General features: G+C 42.9%; 1 protein-coding gene across 1 annotated transcript in view; it reads left to right on the top strand.

The window, feature by feature from the left end:
* slc16a10 (solute carrier family 16 member 10) overlaps positions 1-21,916 on the top strand; it is a 54,132-nt gene that overhangs the window by 25,827 nt on the left and 6,389 nt on the right. The window contains exons 2-3 of the mRNA XM_021600284.2: positions 8,858-9,002; positions 10,102-10,531. Coding sequence (XP_021455959.2) covers positions 8,858-9,002; positions 10,102-10,531 — 575 coding nt within the window. The remainder of the gene's footprint in view (positions 1-8,857; positions 9,003-10,101; positions 10,532-21,916) is intronic.

The following is a 21,916-nucleotide window of genomic DNA, read 5'->3' as shown; positions in this document are numbered from 1 at the left end:
AATAGTTTTCAAGCCCTGTCACATCCGACAAGCGTCAGTGCCGGTGTAGTAGGATTCAATCTTAATCCTGTATTGACGCTTGGCTTGTTTGATGGTTCGTCTGAGGGCATAGCAGGATTTCTTATTAGCGTCCGGATTAGTCTTCTGCACCTTAAAAGCGGCAGCTCTTGCCTTTAGCGCGATGCGGGATGTTGCCTGTAATCCATGGCTTCTGGTTGGGATATGTACGTACAGTCACTGTGGGGACGACGTCATCGATGCACTTATTGATGAAGCCGATGACTGAGGTGGTGTATTCCTCAATGCAATTGGAAGAATCCCGGAACATATTTCAGTCTGTGCTAGCAAAACAGTCCTGTGGTGTAGCATCCGCGTCATCTGACCACTTCCGTATTGAGCAAGTCACTGGTACTTCCTGCTTTAGTTTTTGCTTGTAAGCAGGAATCAGGAATATATAATTATGGTAAGATTTGCCAAATGGAGGGCGGGGGAAAGCTTTGTTTGCATCTCTGTATGTGGGTTAAAGGCGGTCTAGGATTTTTTTTTTTTTCCTGGTTACACAATTTCCCTGCTTGCACAATTTCCCTGCTTGCACAATTTTGTAAAACTGATTTAAGTTTTCCTGCATTAAAGTCCCCGGCCGCTAGGAGCGCCGCTTCTGGGTGAGCATTTTCTTCTTTGCTTATGTTTTTATAGCGTTGGTTGAGAGCGGTCTTAGTGCCAGCTTCGCTTTGTGGTGGTAAATGGACAGCTACGAATAATACAGAGTGCGGTCGAAAGCTTATCGTAAGGGTACTCTACTTCAGGAGAACAATACCTCGAGACTTCTTTAATATTAGACATTTCGCACCAGCTGTTATTGACATAAAGACACATACCCCCACTACCGGTGGGTGGAAAATCCCGCCAGCTCTATATTGTCCGTTTCTTCGTTCAGCCATGTCTCGGTGAAACATAAGATGTTGCTGTTTTTAATGTCCCGTTGGTAGGATAATCTTAATATTAGGTCATCAATTTTATTTTCTAACCATTAGCAATAATGTTAGCAAGACGAATGGAAGGCATTGGGAGTCCACTCGCTCGCCTCCGGATTCTCAGAAGGATCCCCAATCTACGTCCCCTTTTCTGGCGTCTTTTCTTCACGCAAAAGGCATGGATCTGGGCCTGTTCCGATGAAAGCAGGATATCCTTCTCGTCGGACTCGTTAAAGGAAAGGTTTCTTCCAGTCTGCGATTGAGTAATCGCTTTTCTGATGTCCAGAAGTTATTTCCGGTCATAACAGACGGTAGCAGCAACATTATGTACACTAAGTTCCGCAAAAAAAAAAAAAAAATGCACAATTTGGTTGGGAGAATGTAAAACGTCAGCCATGGTCTTCGGCGCCATCTTGGTTCAGTAGCGTATATGATGATTGCACATGAGTGGGTGTGTGTAGAGCCAGTGTAAATACAGTGCCTTGCGAAAGTATTCGGCCCCCTTGAACTTTGCGACCTTTTGCCACATTTCAGGCTTCAAACATAAATATATAAAACTGTATTTTTTTGTGAAGAATCAACAACAAGTGGGACACAATCATGAAGTGGAACGACATTTATTGGATATTTCAAACTTTTTTTAACAAATCAAAAACTGAAAAATTGGGCGCGCAAAATTATTCAGCCCCCTTAAGTTAATACTTTGTAGCACCACCTTTTGCTGCGATTACAGCTGTATGTCGCTTGGGGTATGCCTCTATCAGTTTTTCACATTGAGAGACTGACATTTTTTCCCATTCCTCCTTGCAAAACAGCTCGAGCTCAGTGAGGTTGGATGGAGAGCATTTGTGAACAGCAGTTTTCAGTTTTTTCCACAGATTCTCGAATGGATTCAGGTCTGGACTTTGACTTGGCCATTCTAACACCTGGATATGTTTATTTTTGAACCATTCCATTGTAGATTTTGCTTTATGTTTTGGATCATTGTCTTGTTGGAAGACAAATCTCCGTCCCAGTCTCAGGTCTTTTGCAGAATCCATCAGGTTTTCTTCCAGAATGGTCCTGTATTTGGCTCCATCCATCTTCCCATCAATTTTAACCATCTTCCCTGTCCTTACTGAAGAAAAGCAGGCCCAAACCATGATGCTGCCACCACCATGTTTGACAGTGGGGATGGGGTGTTCATGGTGATGAGCTGTGTTGCTTTTACGCCAAACATAACGTTTTGCATTGTTGCCAAAAAGTTCAATTTTGGTTTCATCTGACCAGAGCACCTTCTTCCACATGTTTGGTGTGTCTCCCAGGTGGCTTGTGGCAAACTTTAAACAACACTTTTTATGGATATCTTTAAGAAATGGCTTTCTTCTTGCCACTCTTCCATAAAGACCAGATTTGTGCAATATACGACTGATTGTTGTCCTATGGACAGATTCTCCCACCTCAGCTGTAGATCGCTGCAGTTCATCCAGAGTGATCATGGGCCTCTTGGCTGCATCACTGATCAGTCTTCTCCTTGTATGAGCTGAAAGTTTAGAGGGACGGCCAGGTCTTGGTAGATTTGCAGTGGTCTGATACTCCTTCCATTTCAATATTATCGCTTGCACAGTGCTCCTTGGGATGTTTAAAGCTTGGGAAATCTTTTTGTATCCAAATCCGGCTTTAAACTTCTTCACAACAGTATCTCGGACCTGCCATTGGATCATTCAGAGATCCTCACTGAACTTCTGGAGAGAGTTTGCTGCACTGAAAGTAAAGGGGCTGAATAATTTTGCACGCCCAATCTTTCAGTTTTTGATTTGTTAAAAAAGTTTGAAATATCCAATAAATGTCGTTCCACTTCATGATTGTGTCCCACTTGTTGTTGATTCTTCACAAAAAAATACAGTTTTATATCTTTATGTTTGAAGCCTGAAATGTGGCAAAAGGTCGCAAAGTTCAAGGGGGCCGAATACTTTCGCAAGGCACTGTATGTGCATATGTGTGTGTGTGAGCAGATACTGGAGTGAGTGTTTTTTGTGTTAGAGTCTCAGTGTGTTGGGGCTCTGTGAGTGTGCATGAGCCTGAGACGGTGCAAGAATAAAATACAAAGGTCAACTCAGTCCGTGGAGCTATTTAGTTAGCAATTCAGAAGTCTTATGGCATGGGGGTATAAGCTGTTCAGGAGCCTTGTGGTGTCAGACTTGCTGTGAGAAGTCTATAGCTTGGGTGGTTGGTGTTTAATTTTTTAAAATTATTTTCCGGGCCTTCCTCTCACACTGCCTGATATTGAGATCCTGGAAGGCAGGGAGCTCGGCCTGAGTGATGTAATAATAGTCTAGTAGCCAAACAGGCTATGCTATGCTATGTAATGCAGCTTAAAGTAGTGAACGTTCCTATCTGCTTTTAGTATGTAAGTCTCTGCAATAAACCCACTCAAGGTACCCATGCAACTCCGGTCACTCTAAGATTAAATTTCCAGATGAACATTTGGCAGAGGGGTAGATCCAATAGCGGAGATGACTACAAATGCCTGGTTTGCTAGGTTTGCCGTATTGTACATTGGTCTTCCTTATTCTTTTATTTTTTTTGTATTGGCGTTAGCACAGCATACATGATCCTAATGTTTGTTTCAAGACAACAGCAAACTGAAAAAGATTGTGCTGATTTTATTGGTGCATTGAACAATGTTGCGCTCTGTAGTTTAAAAACTCTGTGGATAGTGCTAAAACAATGACGTCATCTTTATGCACATCCTGCAAATATTGCTTTTATCACAAACTGAACGATTATTAACCCCACTACTGAGTCTTTTGAGTCAGTAAATGTGACAGAACCAATGGCATGGCCTTATGTTTCCATCCCTAGGGTTGGCTCTAGCACTAACTCTGTTTACTAGGCTGGGGCCTCATTTATCAACAGGTGAGTACATGTATTACTAAATTCGGGCCTAGATGGAGATTCTAGGATTTGCGTGCGCCACAAATGATTGGGATTTAACATAAATCAGAGCCATATTATATTTGTGCGGTCGTGAACAAGCACTGCATCCCCGCCTGAGAACGCCCTCCATTCACTTTTTTATGGTAACACAAACTTGCTCATTTTTTGTATGATTTTAGAGATGTAACTGGGCCATGATAGTTCCTAAAAGAAAGCGCAATGGCAAATCTGATCACATTTCTGTCGAGGTGGGAGTGTTGCAGTGACTTTTCCAAATGAAAAAATGCATGCCGCCTAGCGAGTGCCTACGCTGGCCCCGCGTTCTGCAAGATCGATTGTCCTTTCAAACAATTTAAGAGTAAACGCCACAGCCCACACTTCTATGCAAAAATACTATTTTTTTAATATATTTAATATGTATATTTAATATGTTCATCAGAACATGATTGTGTTTCTATCTGCCTTGGTATAGGCTCTGAAATGGAATAGTCCAGGCTATGATGCCGCGCTCCTTATATCGCACAGCAATACTGTAGCCTACGCTTCCTGTCAAGGCTACTGGTCTATTTACTTTCGATCATGCTTGGCTGTTGAATGAGCGATTTTGATAAATGGTAGATTTGAGATTTGCGTGGATATACACACACTTTCCGGTCAAGTTCAACATTTTATAAATACCAACATTGCAGGAAAACTGGCACATGCAAGGTTTTAGAGTATTTTTGTGTGTGCACGGGCCTTGATAAATGAGGTCCCTGGTCCCATATTTGTTTGCAGTCTTCTCAGCTCTTATTGTTGTTGCGTTGGTTTACGCAGTTTTGCTAATCTGGTACCAGGCTCAGATCTCCTTAGCAGCTGTTTCCTCTTGACAATGTTAAGAGTTATCTGTTCCTCCCTTATAACTGTAGACTGCCACATCTGTTGGTAGTTACCCTCCATGCTTAGGACAATATCATTTGATTTGAGTTAGTGTATTTACATTTTTTACAGGGACAGTGCGCATTAATCAACGTTTCAGTAAAAGTGACGGTTTTAACCAGCCGGCTAATTTTAACCCACAGTCCCTGGGCAGGTTATTTAAAAACAATTACAATAACAATACAGACAAACAACGAGCAGTGAGCACATGCAGAGCAACATAGGACAATAGCTCGGAATGATTTGTTGTGTATACTCTTCACGTTCACTGATGTGGGGCCTAGTCTTATCTATGGCCTTATCGACACCGGTGATTTTGCACTGTGACGATTGTCATCACAAGTTTGCTCTATTTGTACAATCTGGAATAATATAATTAGCCTAGCAGGCAGCCTGCAGAGAGGAGGGATTCCTCAAATGGAAAAGAAGGGGAGTATAAATTGAGGCATGACCAAGGCTCTTCCCCCTGGGTGGAATGGAAAAGAGAAATCCGAGACCTTTAAACTTGGAATCCGTAATGGTGAAACAGCCACGTCTGTTTGCGATATTACAACAACAACAAACACAGTTTTTTTTTCTCTCCCTCTGACACCATTGCACGTGTGATGGAATTATGTTTACAATGTTACACGGCGCTCCTCAGCGCGGCAACATAAAGGATACCAGTGGTGGGGTGGCCAGTGTCGCTGTTCCCCCACTACTGCTGAATCGGTCTTTAAGGCAGGGATTGACATTCAGGTCTGAATTCTTTTTGGGCTGCCCTAAGATTATGATCGGTTAGGGTTAGGGGTTTGAATCAGAGATATCAGCACTGGAGTTCACTCAAAGCAGGCTCAATTTACCGTAAATGGTCTGTTTTTTTACTTAAACAATGGGGAGGAACCAGAAAAATCATTAACGAAATTGCTGGGGGTGTGTGTGTGTTCTTCCACTGCCTTTGGGAGAGGGAAAAACAAGCAACCTCATGTTTGCTTATTTCCTATGATAAGAATAAAGGCCGGAAACAATATTTCTTCAGCTCCATGCTGTGTTTATTTATTCCAAGGAGGGATCCGAGAGTGAGGGTTGTTATGGCCATGGTGGTAGACTAAGGCCTGCCGGGGACCCAGATAGAGATCAGACAAGCAGAGCAGCTCCATGGGTCTATATGTCGACTACGACCGGCGGCACTGTTGTTCACACCTCTATTAGACTGCCTTCTGTTAGTCCCTGTAGTAATTTACCTGCACAGTAAACAAGAGGAATGGGTACATTCCACACCGGGCACAGATGTCAGTTCAACGTCTAGTTTTTACATTTACATTTGATTGAGTTGTCAACTAAAATCACAATGTCATTGGATTTAAATGAAAAGTTTGCATTTTTGCAAATCCAAAAAGTTTTCCAGGTTGGTTCAATGTCATCACAGATTATTTTTTATTTTTTGGGGGGGAGGGGGGGATTCTACCAGTTTTTGCACAGTGTGTTCTCTCTTCTGACATGTATTTAGGTGGTTATTCTGATCCGGGAATATCATTATTCAAAAGGGCTGATGTAACATAGGCCTAAGCTATATGTTTTTTTTGTCATGAGGAACTGTAAGGGTTATTTTTCCATATCTGTTAGAAGGACATGGTATGTAGTGTGTATTTGGTGTTGATATAAGACTCAACTGTTTTCCTGATCAGGGCTTCCCCTTTCCTCTCTCTCTTCCTGCTCCTTTGTCCTACTACTAGTGCTCTTCACTACTGGTCTGGGTGGTGCTACATGTTTACATCAAGCCTCTGGAAAATTCTAGTTTACTGTATTCTCTAATATGTTGGTTAGGATTCAGATATTAAGGTCACTCATCCTCTTCCTTTAGGACTGTCGTGTGTGTAGATTAACGTGGTCTATTCCATAGGATCAGTCAGTTTATTTTATTTTTGTTAACCTTTTATTTAACTAGGCAAGTCAGTTCAGAACAAATTCTTATTTACAATGACGGCCTAACGCGGACGACGATGGCCCAATGGGACCCCCAATCACGGCCAGTAGTGTGATACAGCCTGGAATCGAACCAAGGTCTGTAGTGACACCTCTAGCACTGAGATGCATTGCCTTAGACCACTGTGCCACTCAGGAGCCCAAACATATCCTCTGGTTTAGACCAGAGGATTTTTTTTGTTTTGTTTAGATAAATGCTCAGAGGACGAAAAGAGTCACTTAACTAATTAACCCAGGAATGAAGCGTAATGCAGAAAACTATCGATTGTACAGTACCAGTCAAAAGTTTGGACACACATACTCATTCAAGGGTTTTTCTTTATATGTACTCTTTTCTACACTGTAGAATAATAGGGAAGATGTCAAAACAATGAAATATCACATATGGAGTCATGTAAGTAACCAAAAAAGTGTTAAACAAATCAAAAATGTATTTTAGATTCTTCAAAGTAGCCACCCTTTGCCTTCATGACAGCTTTGCACACTCTTGGCATTCTCTCAACCAGTTTCACCTGGAATGCTTTTCCAACAGTCTTGAAGGAGTTCCTACATAAGCTGAGCACTTGTTGGCTGCTTTTCCTTCACTCTATGGTCCAACTCATCCCAAACCATATCGATTGTGTTGAGGTCGGGGGACTGTGGGGGCCAGGTCATCTGATGCAGCACTCCATCACTCTCCTTCTTGGTCAAATAGCCCTTACACAGCCTGGAGGTGTGTTGGGTCATTGTCCTGTTGAAAAACAAATGACAGTCCCAATAAGCGCAAACCAAATGGGATGGCGTATCGCTGCAGAATTCTTTGGGAGCCATGCTGGTTAAGTGTGCCTTGAATTCTAAATAAATCAGACCGTGTCACCACTAAAGCACCATCACACCACCTCCATGCTTTACTGTGGGAACCACACATGCAGAGAGCATCCATTAATCTTCTCTGCATCTCACAAAGACACGACTCCTCAGACCAAAGAACAGATTTCCACTGGTCTAATGTCCATTGCTCATGTTTCTTGGCCCAAGAAAGTCTCTTCTTATTGGTGTCTTTTAGTAGTCGTTTCTTTGTAGCAATTCGAGCATGAATGCCTGATTCACGCAGTCTCCTCTGAAAAGTTGATGTTGAGATGTCTGTTACTTGAACTCTGAAGCATTTATTTGGGCTGCAGTTTCTGAGGCCGAGAACTCGAATGAACTTATCCTCTGCAGCAGAGGTAACTCTGGGTCTTCCTTTCTTGTGGCGGTCCTCATGAGAGCCTGTTTCATCATAGTGCCTGATTGTTTTTGCAACTGCACTTGAAGAAACTTTACTAGTTCTTGAAATGTTCCGCATTGACTGACATTCATGTCTTAAAATAATGATGGACTGTCGTTTCTCTGCTCATTTGAGCTGTTCTTGCCATAATATGGACTTAGCCCTATTTGGTAAAAGACCATCTTCTGTATACCACCACTACCTTGTCACAACACAACTGATTGGCTCAAAAGCATTAAGAAGGAAATAAATTCCACAAATTAACTTTTTACAAGGCACACCTGTTAATTTAAATGCATTCCAGGTGACTACCTCATGAAGCTGGTTGAGAGAATGCCAAGAGTGTGCAAAGCTGTCATCAAAGCAAAGGGTGGCTACTTTGGAGAATCTCCAATCTCAAATATATTTAGATTATTTTTTTGGTTACTACATGATTCCATATGTGTTAGTACATAGTTTTGGTGTCTTCACTATTATTCTACAATGTAGAAAATAGTAAAAATAAAGGAAAACCCCTTGAATGAGTAGGTGTGTCCAAACTTTTGACTGGTATGTGTACATAAGCCTAAAAGCTTAACATGAACCTATATGGAGGAAGGTTTTACTTACTCACCTCTTTTCTTTGTTGACATGCATTGTTCATAATTTGTAAAAACTGACTTTTAAAATGGTTTAGTGGGGCAGCCAGAAGAGGAGTGCATCGCTTCACCTCACACTCCAGCAACATTTCCCATGTAACAACAAAGCCTGTGTGAACAGTTCAATATTGCCGTTATTGTTCGTATACTGTAATGTAACACGTAGCCTAACCCTCATATCTCTCTCTGTCCTGCAGCTTGGGTGGGCTCCCTCTCCATGGGGATGATCTTCTTCTGTTCTCCCATCGTCAGCGTCTTCACAGACTTGCTGGGCTGCAGGGTGACAGCTGTGGGCGGAGCCGCCGTGGGCCTGGTGGGACTGCTGGCCAGCTCCTTCGTCACGTCAGTACTTGTATAGCTACCCTCCTCATCAGCCATTCTGATGTGTTGTGTCGAAACGTTATCAGGTGTTTGTGTGTGTGTGTGTGTGATACAGGATGTACAGGAGCTCAGCCTGCTCTCATGTCCTCTATTTCTAGACCTCTCACGAGATGGCATAATACCAAACTCTCAACCATTTTAATCTACGTACATGCATGCTTACACTACTACCACAATAACAAAAATAATAATAATAATAATAGTTGGCTCTGTGTCAGTCAGTAAGGCTATTGCCTGACTTTGAACAACACCTAGAAAATCCCCCTTTGGATCTGTTCTCTGGGTGGTCTTTTTTTTTTTTCATATAATTTTTGTCACACAAAATAACTCTAGCTTTTTTTAAAACCCATTATCTGTCTACTAAATGAAGGGAACATTTATTACAGGTGACATATCACTGGGTCAAAGTAGGAAGTACAGTGAAAGTATTGTTAAATGCAATAAATGAATACCACAGCTGCGTTTTTATCTAGGGTTATCCCCGCAGTGGCGTGACAAGTGAGTAAACATTAACGCTCTTGTCTTGATGATCGTAGCACTCTGAGAGACCTGTCATTAGCGCTGGCCTAGAAGCAGCTCCAACTCACCCCTGACCTCTCTCACTGATCTATTTATCCAGGATTAGTGATGTGCTAACGGTAACCTTGGTTAGAGCGTTGGGCCAGTAACCGACAGGTTGCTAGAGCGACTCCCTGAGCTGACACGGTAAATATCTGTGACTTGCTTAGTTAAATAAAGGTTGAAATAAAAAAACGAGGACCGTGAAGTAAACAAACACTGTCAGCATAGTGAGTGTACACACCCTGGGAGCGAGGCTGTAACTGATACCCTCCAGGTGTTGGAAGTTGGACCAGGCTAGCAAGTTCACAGCAGCTCCATTATCTTCACCCTGGTGTTTTGGTTCAAGTCAGACTTGAGAATTTGTTTTGCCAGAACCTCTGAGTCAAGTGCATAGAGCTTTGTTTTTTTTTCTCTGTGTGTGAAATTTTAAGCCGGTATAAACATGACTGTGGGGAACTCCCATCCTATCCTGTCTCTCTTCTACTCTCTGAACCCACAGATCCCTGGGTCCCATGTACTTCACCTACGGCATCGTGTTCGCCACCGGCTGCTCCTTCGCCTACCAGCCCAGCCTGGTGATCCTGGGACACTACTTCAAGAAACGCCTGGGCCTGGTCAACGGCATCGTGACGGCCGGCAGCTCTGCCTTCACCGTCACCCTGCCCTTCCTCCTGTCCGGCCTGCTGGAGAAGGTGGGCCTGCAGAACACCATGAGGCTCCTCAGCATCCTCATGTTCATCCTCATGCTGGCTGGGTTAACCTACACTCCCCTGCTGCCCAAGCCTGTCAGCAGCAACAAGCCAGGTAGCCGCTGCCCGCCCATGAGCAAGGTGTTCAACGTCAACATCTGGAAGTCTCTGGGCTACCGGATCTGGGCCTTTGGCATCCCGGCAGCTCTCTACGGATACTTTGTGCCTTACGTTCACCTGGTGAGTTGTTTTGTTTTTCAGTGGTGATGTGTACTATTGGTGTGTTTTTGTTTTCGTTACTCCGGTCTCGCTGTGTTAAAGATTACTGACATGTGGCAAGAAATAACAGAAGTAGAAACGCGGCATACAAACGTGGCAGTGTGGAACATGTGGGGTTGATTTCTGTGTCAACTGTCCATCATATTCTCTATTTCTCTCATGGTGTATTTTGGACATTGGCTCTGGGTAACTCAGTTGACAGTAATAGCCAGGGGTTATTGGTTAGTAGATCTAGAGCAGGGGATCTCTGCCAGTAGCTTGCTGCCCACCTATGAGTAGCTCGCCAAGCAAATCTGAAAGTATATCCCAAACTGTAAAAAAACATTATCCTACCCCTAGTTAACCCCTATTGGCTTAAAACGCCAAAATGTAACACATCTGCCAATACATTTCCATCAATATTGCCTCTGTCGGTTTGGGGCACACATTTGTTTTTGACGCCGTATGTTGCCAGTTAGCGATGCTAATGATAAGGTCTTGTGGGTAGACCGTAAGACTTTCCCCAAAAACCTTCTCAATTAAATGTAAACGTCAAAAGTAGGCTTACTTCACTGAACTATAAATCATGATTTATTTGTATCAATTGGGTGGCCATTTTTCTACAAACTGTGCCACGATGTGCTGCAGAAGTAGTCCTAACAGCAGAAACATCGCTGGACCATCTTTCACATTTGCTCACAAAAAAAGGGAAATGTGAAAAAGGAAATTGCACCACCGTCTAGGCCTATATACAGTGCATTCGGAAGGCATTCAGACCTCTTGACTTTTTCCACATTTTATGTTACAGCCTTATTCTAAAGTGGATAAAAAATATAAAAAATTATCTCAATAAACACACAATACCCCATAATGACAAAGCAAAAACAGGTTATTAGACATTTTGGCAAGTGTATAAAAAATGGAAAAATATCACATTTATGTAAGTATTCAGACCCTTTACTCAGTACTTTGTTGAAGCACCTTTGGCAGCGATTACAGCCTCGAGTCTTCTTGGGTATGATGCTACAAGCTTGGCACACCTGTATTTGGGGAGTTTCTCCTGTTCTTCTCTGCAGATCCCCTCAGGCTCTGTCAGGTTGGATGGGGAGCGTCGCTGCACAGCTATTTTCAGGTCTCTCCAGAGATGTTCGATTGGATTCAAGTCTTGGTGGTTCCAAACTTCATCCACTTAAGAAGGATTGAGGTCTTGGACACAATCCTGTCTCTGCTCTACGGACAATTCCTTCGACCTCATGGCTTAGTGATATCTGACATGCGCTGTCAACTGTGGGACCTTATATAGACAGTTGTGTGCCTCTCCAAATCATGTCCAATCATTTGAATTTACCACAGGTGGACTCCAAGTTGTAGAAACATCTCAAGGATGATCAATGGAAAGGATCCACCTAAGCTCAATTTCGATTCTCCTCGCAAAAGGTCTAAATGCTTAGGTAAATAAGTTTTTTTTGTAATTTTTTTTAAAAATTTGCAAACATTTCTAATAACCTGTTTTTGCTTTGTCATTATGTGTAGATTTAGTTTTTTTTCATCCATTTTAGAATAAGGCTGTAACGTAACAAAATGTGGAAAAGTCAAGTGGTCTGAATACAACACACCCCAGTAACCCTTCCCACTACTTTGACCCCAACAACTCCTACACCAGGCCGTTGGTCTGGGAGGCTGTGATTTAATTATTGACATGGATTCAGAACATCCATTTTCCTTGTTTCTTTATTAATAATTGCAATGTTGAGAGTAGTAAAAAACTGAAGAAAAATAAAACCGAGAACTGAATTCTGGAAAATACTAAAGGTAATTTTACTGGGGCCTGTCAGGCCAAATACTGTTTATTAACTATTATTTACCAGGTATATAGACAGAAAACGCATATATTGCACACCCAGAACACGGGGAAGAGCTGCAGGGTATGGGAGAAGTGAACAATGTGCCTATTCAAAGGCTATAAAATAAATGAGTAGCTTGCGACATGTTTCGTTTTTTTAAAGTAGCTCTCGTGCTAGAAAAGTTTGGAGACCCCTGATCTCAAGCTTCACAAGCACAAATACAAAAACGCACATTATCAAATGTGGAAGGTCAGGAGAGGGGAAGCCTACATGGCCTCAAGGACCCGTGTCACTGTTTTTGAGTTGGAGTTTTTGTTTCCTTCCTTCCTATGGCATGAGAGTTGTTTTTAAACATCTCTCCTGACCTTTGGCCTGTTGCTGCTCGGTTCAACTGAGTTACCGTATCATAAGCGTTTAGTCATAAAGCAACTCATTTTGAACACTGCATGTCAAAATTTGAAATGCTACTATGACATAGGCTTGTCAGACTTAGACACACACATCTTTTTTTTTTTTCTGTCAGCTTATGTTAAATGTTTGTCTTCAAAATGGTACAAATGTATAAAATACAAGCCCTGCTTACACATCACATACTGGACTGTTAATCTGTGGTGCCATAACAGTCCTAGATAGAATACGGTTTAGTCTTGTATTTTACGGTACACATTATACCAAAGACAGAGCCTGTAGTCTCTTCCCACAGTCACTGTATGAACCATGACAAGCAAAACTAAAGTGCTTCAGACCTGACTGGAAGATAGTTGTAATTTGTTGTTTTATTTGAAAATACCAAGTTTATAAATACTCTAGCTTGAATATGGCGTTTCAACTGAAAGGCAACTATTTTCTTTGTTATTCAGATACAGGTCTCAGGAAAAACTCTCGTAAAACCAAATACTGTTTGTCGGTATTTGAATATATGCCTTGAAAGAATATTTGTATTTGATGGCTTCCAAATATTTAATAACCAAGAACGACAATAGTTCTAGTTATTACAACAGCAACATTATTGTTACTAGGACGTTAGATTGCAATTTCGAATGGAATTATTATGTACGTGGAATAAGGAACAGTCACTTCACAGTAGTTACAAAAACTTTCAACTCATTGTTATGGAATTAAAATGAAATGACCAAAGTATTATGTAACAACATGCTCCAAGTAGTTAGTTGTAATACACAGGCACAAGAACTGAATGCTAACATCAACAAAATATGGCTAAGTGTCAAGGAAATATCCCAAAATTGCCTTCTTAAATGAACTACAGTCAAGGTAGCTGGGGGAAAAAATAATGTTTGTTTGTATTCTGAGTAAACTCTCCCTTTTTTTAAAAGATGGTCTAGTGCAGGGGTCGGCAACAGGTGACGACTGTAAAATCACCAGAAATTCAGCTAAAAATGTATTTAGGAAATCTGTTCCCAATTATTCCCACGACTCAAAAATGTTGTAAACGTGTCTCAATGTAATTAAAGGTATGAAATTATTGTTATTTTCAAATGCAATCTATTTTTGTGCTTATTTGGGGTCAACTTGCAGTGTAGAAATTATTATGATTATGTCCCCCCCCCCCCACCATCCACTCCGACATAAATGGTCCCGCGGCTGAATCTAGCTGACTACCCCTGGTATAGTGTGTTTTTAAAATAAGAGCTCTTTCCCACAGATGGACAAAGAGGTTCAAAGTTGTTTTTGCTTAGCATCCAACTTGTTGTTTGCAATAGGCTTTGAATTACTCTGCAGTATCTAAAGGTATTCTAAAATGAAATGCAGCTTTTAAACCTTTTTTTTCCAGTGGCATCTTGAAAGAGTCAAAGTAGTTTAGTCAACTTATTTTTAATATCTTTACAAAATAGCAGTTGTTAATTGGTTTGACTTTATTGATGTACAGCTGGGGCAATGGACATTCAGGAGAATGGACTTTTACAGAATGTTCAGATAGAAATGAATTCTGTAGATCAAATATGGGTGTCAGATTGGTATAGGATATTGTGTTTGTGTGTGCTCAACCTGCAGTTCCAGATACAGCACTGCCATTAGTTGAAGGTAGCCAATCCAATAGTTTCAGAAAAGTAGTCACTTCCTGAGATCTGTATTCAAATAGTTTTGAAAAGTAGTTTATTTTCGGGGATCTGTATTCAAATAGTTGTAGTCACCTCCAAAGTAACTTTGTTTACCTGGGAAATGTTTTACTTTCCACAAAGCATAATTAAAACTATAGTTATCCCCTGGTCTGAAGAGCATGAGTCTCTGTAGAACTCAGGGCGGCCAAACGGAGGATAACTCGATCTAAATATTAAAGTGGCCAAATGTGTGGTATTACTTGGATGCATACCAGTTAAAGTATTTCACAGCAGTTATTCAATCCCCTAATATACATACGGTAGATGCTTTTAGTAGTGTGGTCTGTGGAGAGTCCGTAAATATGTCTGGGAGGTTTGGTGGAGTTACATAAACACAGGTCTTATTATTCCAGTATTGCATACCATTTATAGGATGGAAAACATCTCCTGTGGAGAGCTGGAGAGGAGAGATCTGTCCTGGGGCTCAGTAGGTCACTGTTTATTTGGAGGAGATTACTTTGTTATTGGAGGGAGGTCACTTTCTCCTGGGGACAGCCCTCTGTGTTCTCCTAACACTTTAGTGTCTGCTACCCAGGCTGGGCCACCCCTGGGCCCTGCCAGTGTCTAGCCCTAGCCCCATCCCTCTGGCCCTGCCAGTGTCTAGCCCTAGCCCCATCCCTGGGCCCTGCCAGTGTCTAGCCCTAGCCCCATCCCTGGGCCCTGCCAGTGTCTATCCCTAGCCCCATCCCTGGGCCCTGCCAGTGTCTAGCCCTAGCCCCATCCCTGGGCCCTGCCAGTGTCTATCCCTAGCCCCATCCCTGGGCCCTGCCAGTGTCTAGCCCTAGCCCCATCCCTGGGCCCTGCCAGTGTCTAGCCCTAGCCCCATCCCTGGGCCCTGCCAGTGTCCAGCCCTAGCCCCATCCCTGGGCCCTGCCAGTGTCCAGCCCTAGCCCCATCCCTGGGCCCTGCCAGTGTCCAGCCCGAAGCTTCGATATCATCAGGAATACGGGGGAAACCAGGGGTGAAAAGCTGTATTGTTTAACCTTTCAGGAAGGGAGTGCTCACCTCGAAGTGTGCAGGGACTAACAGAGCTGCTAATCCTAGTGGGATATTTGAGCTATTCTGTTTTCCCTCAGCTCCTCTGCTCTGGTCAAAGTGCTTCGTCCAGCCCTTTAGTGCCACAGTCTGTGTGTGTGTGTGCCTATTCCCCCTCATCTGTAGCCAAGTCCCTCCCCTATCAGCTGAAGACTGGGAGTCTAAAGTCCTGAAGAAGCTTTCCCTCTCACACTATTCCAGGTATTTCACATATTGGAGAATTAGATGGTGTATTTCACCAGGTACGACTGTGTTCCTAGAGGTCTGATTAAAAGGGAAAGGCATTGCCAAGGACAAGTTGAACTGTATGTTTTGCAGGATATGTGTGAAGTCTGGATGGCATTGGTGTGCAAAGAAACTGGGCAGGCGGTAGCAGATCCAGTCAGTGCATGGATTGTGTTAAGGTAGCCTACCAGAGGCAGTGCAGGCTAGCGTTCTCAGTGCTTCCTAATTACGTTCAATCATGAAACCTGTTTATTAAACTGGAAAGTTTATTCAGCATTTACTTTGATGTTGGTTTTGCACCACTTTGTTAAACTCACCAGTGGCAGTGACTAACTGCCACCACTTTGACAACAACAAACTCATTTGTCACCAGCTGCTGTGTGCTGGAGGGAAGAGTGTTTTGGCCTGGTAAGGTTTATCATAAAGCTTTTGGAGAGGGCGGCAAGTAGCCTAATGGTTAAGACCGTTAGGGGTTAGGTACCTTTCTCAAGGGCCCAATTGCTCCTGCAAGTCGGTCTGAATACGAGCGTCTGCTAAATGACAAATGTAAAATAGCGGCTGAGCTGCAGATAGTTTAACAAGCATTGTGTATGTGCCTGTTGGTTTGTCTGTGCAATGTGCATGCGAGAGAGCGTGACGTGCGTCAGCGTTCACTGACGCTCTTGTTTGTGTGCCTCGGTTGTTTATTGTTGGCCGGTCAGTGAAGGAGGGTGGGATGTTCCTGACAGGGACACCTGGCGAGTGGTACGTCAGTAAGCAGTAGGTCACGTGGTTAGGCCACATACTAGAATACGCGATCACAGGCGGGGACACGGCCCAAATGCCAGCCTATCCCCTATATATTCACTACCAGGGTCCCCTAGTGCTCTAGTCGAAGTAGTGCACTACATAGGGAATAGGGTGTCATTTGGAAGAGTCAACATCCCCCAAGGTTATGTGGTTGATAGGGAGGGATGATGCCCACTGGCCTGTAAGTAAAGGGCAAGTAAGCCTGAGAGCAGGTGCCCTAGCAGTATTTAAGGGCCAGGTGTTGCTGGGTAGTATAATGGCCAAGCACAGCAGGCCTGGCGTCTGAGCCAGCAGGGAGTGGGACACCCTGTGGACTGGAGGAATGTTGTCTGTGGGCTGTAGTACTATATCCTCGTGAAACCAGACTGAAGTTGGAATAGAGGCTCTTTGACTGGGACGCAGCAGGAAGGGGTTTGGATGTGGTGTTGGTGTCCTTGGAAGCTGCAGCTACTGGCAGGGATCCAGGTACCAGGCCGGGGCCTCCCAGGCCGAGCCTCCCAGGCAGCCTCCCCAGCTCTGGGCCACACCGATTGGTGCTCCCGTGTAGGAGGGACCGGCAGAGGCCTGGAATCGACATCTGGGCCGCATTTCACATGCTCTGATACACTACGACCGCAACTATGCAGCCCACAATAGTTGCGATGGTGCTTTCGCTTTGCCTGTGAATTGAGCAGAAGGAGTTGCAGCGGCTGCTATGAATATTATATAGGGATACAATGCCTTCAGAATGTATTCATACTCCTTGACTTATTGCACATTTTGTTGTTACATCCTGAATTCAAAAGTGGAGTGTTGAAGAAGATTGGTGTCAAGTGCAAACAGAGTGAGCCGTGTATCAGACCAAGTTCTGGAGGTTAAATGTAAGTGAATGAGTGCGAGTTAAGGAAGGTGTGGTGAAGAACTCTGAACCCGAGCCTGACATCAATGGACATGATAAATTGAATCAGTTAAGGTAACCTGTAGTGGACTTTGTGATATTTGTTTGTAGTTTCTTCTGATCAGAGGGTGCGGGCATTGGCCTCCCGAGTGGCGCAGCGGTCTAAGGCACTGCATCGCAGTGTTGCAGCGTCACTCCCGTGAGTCCCATAGGTCGGCGCTCAATTGGCTCAGGTCGTCCAGGCTAGGGGAGGGTTTGGTCGGGATGGGGGATTTAATTTGCAAATAAATTCATAAAAAATCCTACAATGTGATTTTCTGGATTTTTTTTCTCATTTTGTCTGTCATAGTTGAAGTGTACCTATGATGAAAATTACAGGCCTCATCTTTTTAAGTGGGAGAACTTGCACAATTGGTGGCTGACTAAATACTTTTTGCCCCACTGTATGTCATGCGATAAAATGCTAATTAATTACTTAAAAATCATACAATGTGATTTTCTGGATGTTTGTTTCAAATTCCATCTCTCACAGTTGAAGTGTACCTATGATAAAAATTACAGACCTCTACATGCTTTGTAAGTGGGAAAACCTGCAAAATCGGCAGTGTATCAAATACTTGTTCTCCCCACTGTATCTGGGGAAGGGTATTCAACTATTTCTAGAGTGTTGAAAGTTTCCAAGAGCGCAATGGTCTCTATCATTGGGAAATGGGGAGAAAAAAATATGGAACTACCCAGACTCTGCCTAGAGCTGGCAGCCCCGTCCGACCAAACTGAGCAACCGGGCAAGAAGGACCTTGTTCAGGGAGGTTACTAAGAACCCAATGACCACTTTGGCCAAAATACAGAGTTCCTTGGAAGACTCGAGATGGAAGACTCAAAGCTGTAATTGCTGCTAAAGGTGCTTCTACAAAGCATTCACTCAGGGTTGTGAGTACTTAGTGCCTTCAAAAAATGTTCATACTCCTTATGCCACGTTTTGTTGTTACAGCCTGAATTTTAAATTGATTTAATGGATTTTGTTCTCAGCCGTCTGCATATTAATACCCCATAATAACAAAGTGAAAACGTGTTTTTAGAAATGTTTGCACGTTTGCTCATTGACATGAGTATTACCCCTGAGTCAATACAAGTTAGCATCACCTTTGGCAGTAATTACAGCTGTTAGTCTTTCTGGGTAAGTCTAAGAGCTTTCCACACCTGGATTGCACACATTTTTGTATTTTTTTTTATCTTCAAGCTCCGTCAAGTTAGTTGTTGATCACTGCTAGACAGCCATTTTCAAGTCTTGCCACAGATTTTCAAGCCAATTTACATCAAAATGCCACTCACTGTAGTCTTGGTAAGCAGCTCCAGTGTATATTTGGCATTGTGTTTAGGTTATCTTCCTGCTGAATTTAGTTAATCAAGTTTTATTGGTCACATACACGTGATTAGCAGATGTTATTGCGGGTGTAGCGACATGCTAGGACTAAGATACCGTAGAATAGTATAGAATACAGTTGAAGTCGGAAGTTTACATACACCTTAGCCAAATACATTTAATCCTCTTACAAATTCCCTGTCTTAGGTCAGTTAGGATCACCACTTTATTTTAATGTGAAATGTCAGAATAATAGTAGTGATTTATTTCAGCTTTTATTACTTTTATCACATTCCCAGTGGTTCAGAAGTTTGCATATACTCAATTAGTATTTGGTAGCATTGCCTTTAAATTGTTTCACTTGGGTCAAATGTTTCGGGTAGCCTTCCACAAGCTTCCCACAATAAGTTGGGTGAATTTTAGCCCATTCCTCCTGACAGAGTTGGTGTAACTGAGCCAGGTTTGTAGGCCTCCTTGCTCGCACATGCTTTTTCAGTTCTGCCCACAAATTCTCTATAGGATTGAGGTCAGGGCTTTGTGCTGGCCACTCCAATACCTTGACTTTGTTGTCCTTAAGCCATTTTGCCACAACTTTGGAAGTATGCTTGGGGTCCTTGTCCATTTGGAAGACCCATTTGCGACCAAGCTTTAACTTCCTGACTGATGTCTTGAGATGTTTCTTCAATATATCCACATAATTTCCCCACCTCATGATGATGCCATCTATTTTGTGAAGTGCACCGGTCCCTCCTGGAGCAAAGCACCCCCACAACATGATGCTGCCACCCACGTGCTTCATATTTGGGATGGTGTTCTTCGGCTTGCAAGCATCCCCCCTTTTCCTCCAAACGTAACTATTGTCATTATGGCCAAACAGTTCTATTTTTGTTTCATCAGACCACAGGACATTTCTTCAAAAAGTACGATCTTTGTCCCCATGTGCAGTTGTAAACCTTAGTCTGGCTTTTTTATGGCTGTTTTGGAGCAGTGGTTTCTTCATTGCTAAGCGGCCTTTCTGGTTATAGGACTCGTTTTACTGTGGATATAGATACCTTTGTACCTGTTTCCGCCAGCATCTTCACAAGGTTCTTTGTTGTTGTTCTGGGATTGATTTGCACTTTTCGCACAAAAGTACGTTCATCTCTAGGAGACCGAACGCATCTCCTTCCTGAGCAGTTTGACGGCTGCGTGGTCCCATGGTGTTTATACTTGCGTACTATTGTTTGTACAGATGAACGTCGTACCTTTAGGCGTTTGGAAATTGCTCCCAAGGATGAACCAGACTTGTGGAGGTCAACAATTTTTTTTTTTTTAGGTTTTAGCTGATTTCTTTTGATTTTCCCATGATGTCAAGCAAAGAGGCACATCTCCAATTGACTCAAATTATGTCAATTAGCCTATCAGAAGCTTCTAAAGCCATGATGACATTTTCTGGAATTTTCCAAGCTGTTTAAAGGCACAGTCAACTTAGTGTATGTAAACTTCTGACCCACTGGAATTGTGATACAGTGAAATAATCTGTCTGTAAACAATTGGAAAGATGGAAAGATTGCTTGTGTCATGCACAAAGTAGATGTCCTAACCAACTAGAAAGTAGATGTCCTACTGTTTTGGAGTGGTTGAAAAACAGGTTTTAATGACTCCAACCTAAGTGTATGTAAACTTCTGACTTCAACTGTGTGTAAACATTATTAAAGTGACTAGTGTTCCATTCCTTATAATGGCCAGTGATTTCTAGTCTATGCCTATAGGCAGCATCCACTAATGTGCTAGTGGTGGCTGTTTTTCAGTCTCTCGGTCTCAGCTTTGATGCACCTGTACTGACCTCGCCTTCTGGATGATAGCAGGGTGACCGGGCAGTGGCTCGGGTGGTTGATGTCCTTGATGATCTTTTTGGTCTTCAGATGCTTTAGGTGTCCTGGAGGGTGGGTAGTTTGCCTTTGTAATGTGTTGGGCAGACCGCACCACCCTCTGGAGAGCCTTGCGGTTGCGGACGGTGCATTTGCCGTACCATGCGGGGATATAGCCCGAGAGGATGCTTTCAATTGTGCATCTGTAAAAGTTAAGAGGATTTTAGGTGACGAGCCAAATTTATTTAGTCTCCTGAGGTTGAAGAAGCGCTGTTGCGCCTTCTTCACCACACTGTCGGTGTGGGTGGTCCATTTCAGTGTGTCAGTGACGTGTACGTCAAGGAGCTTGAAGCTTTCCACCTTCTCCAGTGCGGTCCTGTCGACATAGATAGGGCATGCACCCTCTGCTGTGTCCTGAAGTCCACAATCATCTCCTTCTTGTTTTGTTGATGTTGAGTGAGTTGATGTTTTCCAGGCACCACACTCCCAGTGTCTGTTGGAAAGCAGATTGAACCAGGTTTTCCTCTAGGATTTTGCTCTCCCGTTTTTCTTTTTATCAACAAAAAAAACTCCCTAGGCCTTGCCGATGGCAAGCATACCCATAACATGACGCAGCCACGCCATGCTTGAACATTTGAAGAGTGGTACTCAGTAATGTGTTGTGTTGAATTTGCCCCAAACATAATGCTTTGTATTCAGGACAAATTGAAATTCTTTGCCACATTTTATGCAGTTTTACTTTAGTGACTTATTGAAAACAGGATACATGTTTTGGATTATTTGTTTTCTGTACAGGCTTCCTTTTCGCTCTTTCATTTAGGTTAGTGTTGTGGAGTAACTACAATGTTGTTGATCCATCAGTTTTCTACTATCACAGCCATTAAACTCTTAACTGTTTTAAAGTCTGCATTGGCCTCATGGTGAAATCCCTGAGCGGTTTCCTTCCTCTGTGGCAACTGAGTTAGGAAGGACGCCTGTATCTTTGTAGTGGCTGGGTGTATTGATACACCATCCAAAGTGTCATTTAATAATTTCAGCATGTTCAAAAGGATATTCAATGTCTGCTTTTTATTTTTACCCATCTACCAATAGGTGCCCTTTGCAAGGCATTGGAAACCCTCCCTGGTCTTTGGCTGAATCTGTGTTATAAATTCACTGCCCGACTAAGGGACCTTATAGATATGAGGTAGTACAGAGATGAGGTAGTCATTCAGAAACATGTGAAACGCTATTATTGCACAGTGAGTCCATGCAACTTATTATG

This window comes from Oncorhynchus mykiss, chromosome 4 (assembly GCF_013265735.2).
Source record: "Oncorhynchus mykiss isolate Arlee chromosome 4, USDA_OmykA_1.1, whole genome shotgun sequence".
Lineage (NCBI taxonomy): Eukaryota > Metazoa > Chordata > Actinopteri > Salmoniformes > Salmonidae > Oncorhynchus > Oncorhynchus mykiss.
Note: the sequence above shows the minus strand (reverse complement) of the source record. Positions and strands in the feature narration are given on the sequence as shown.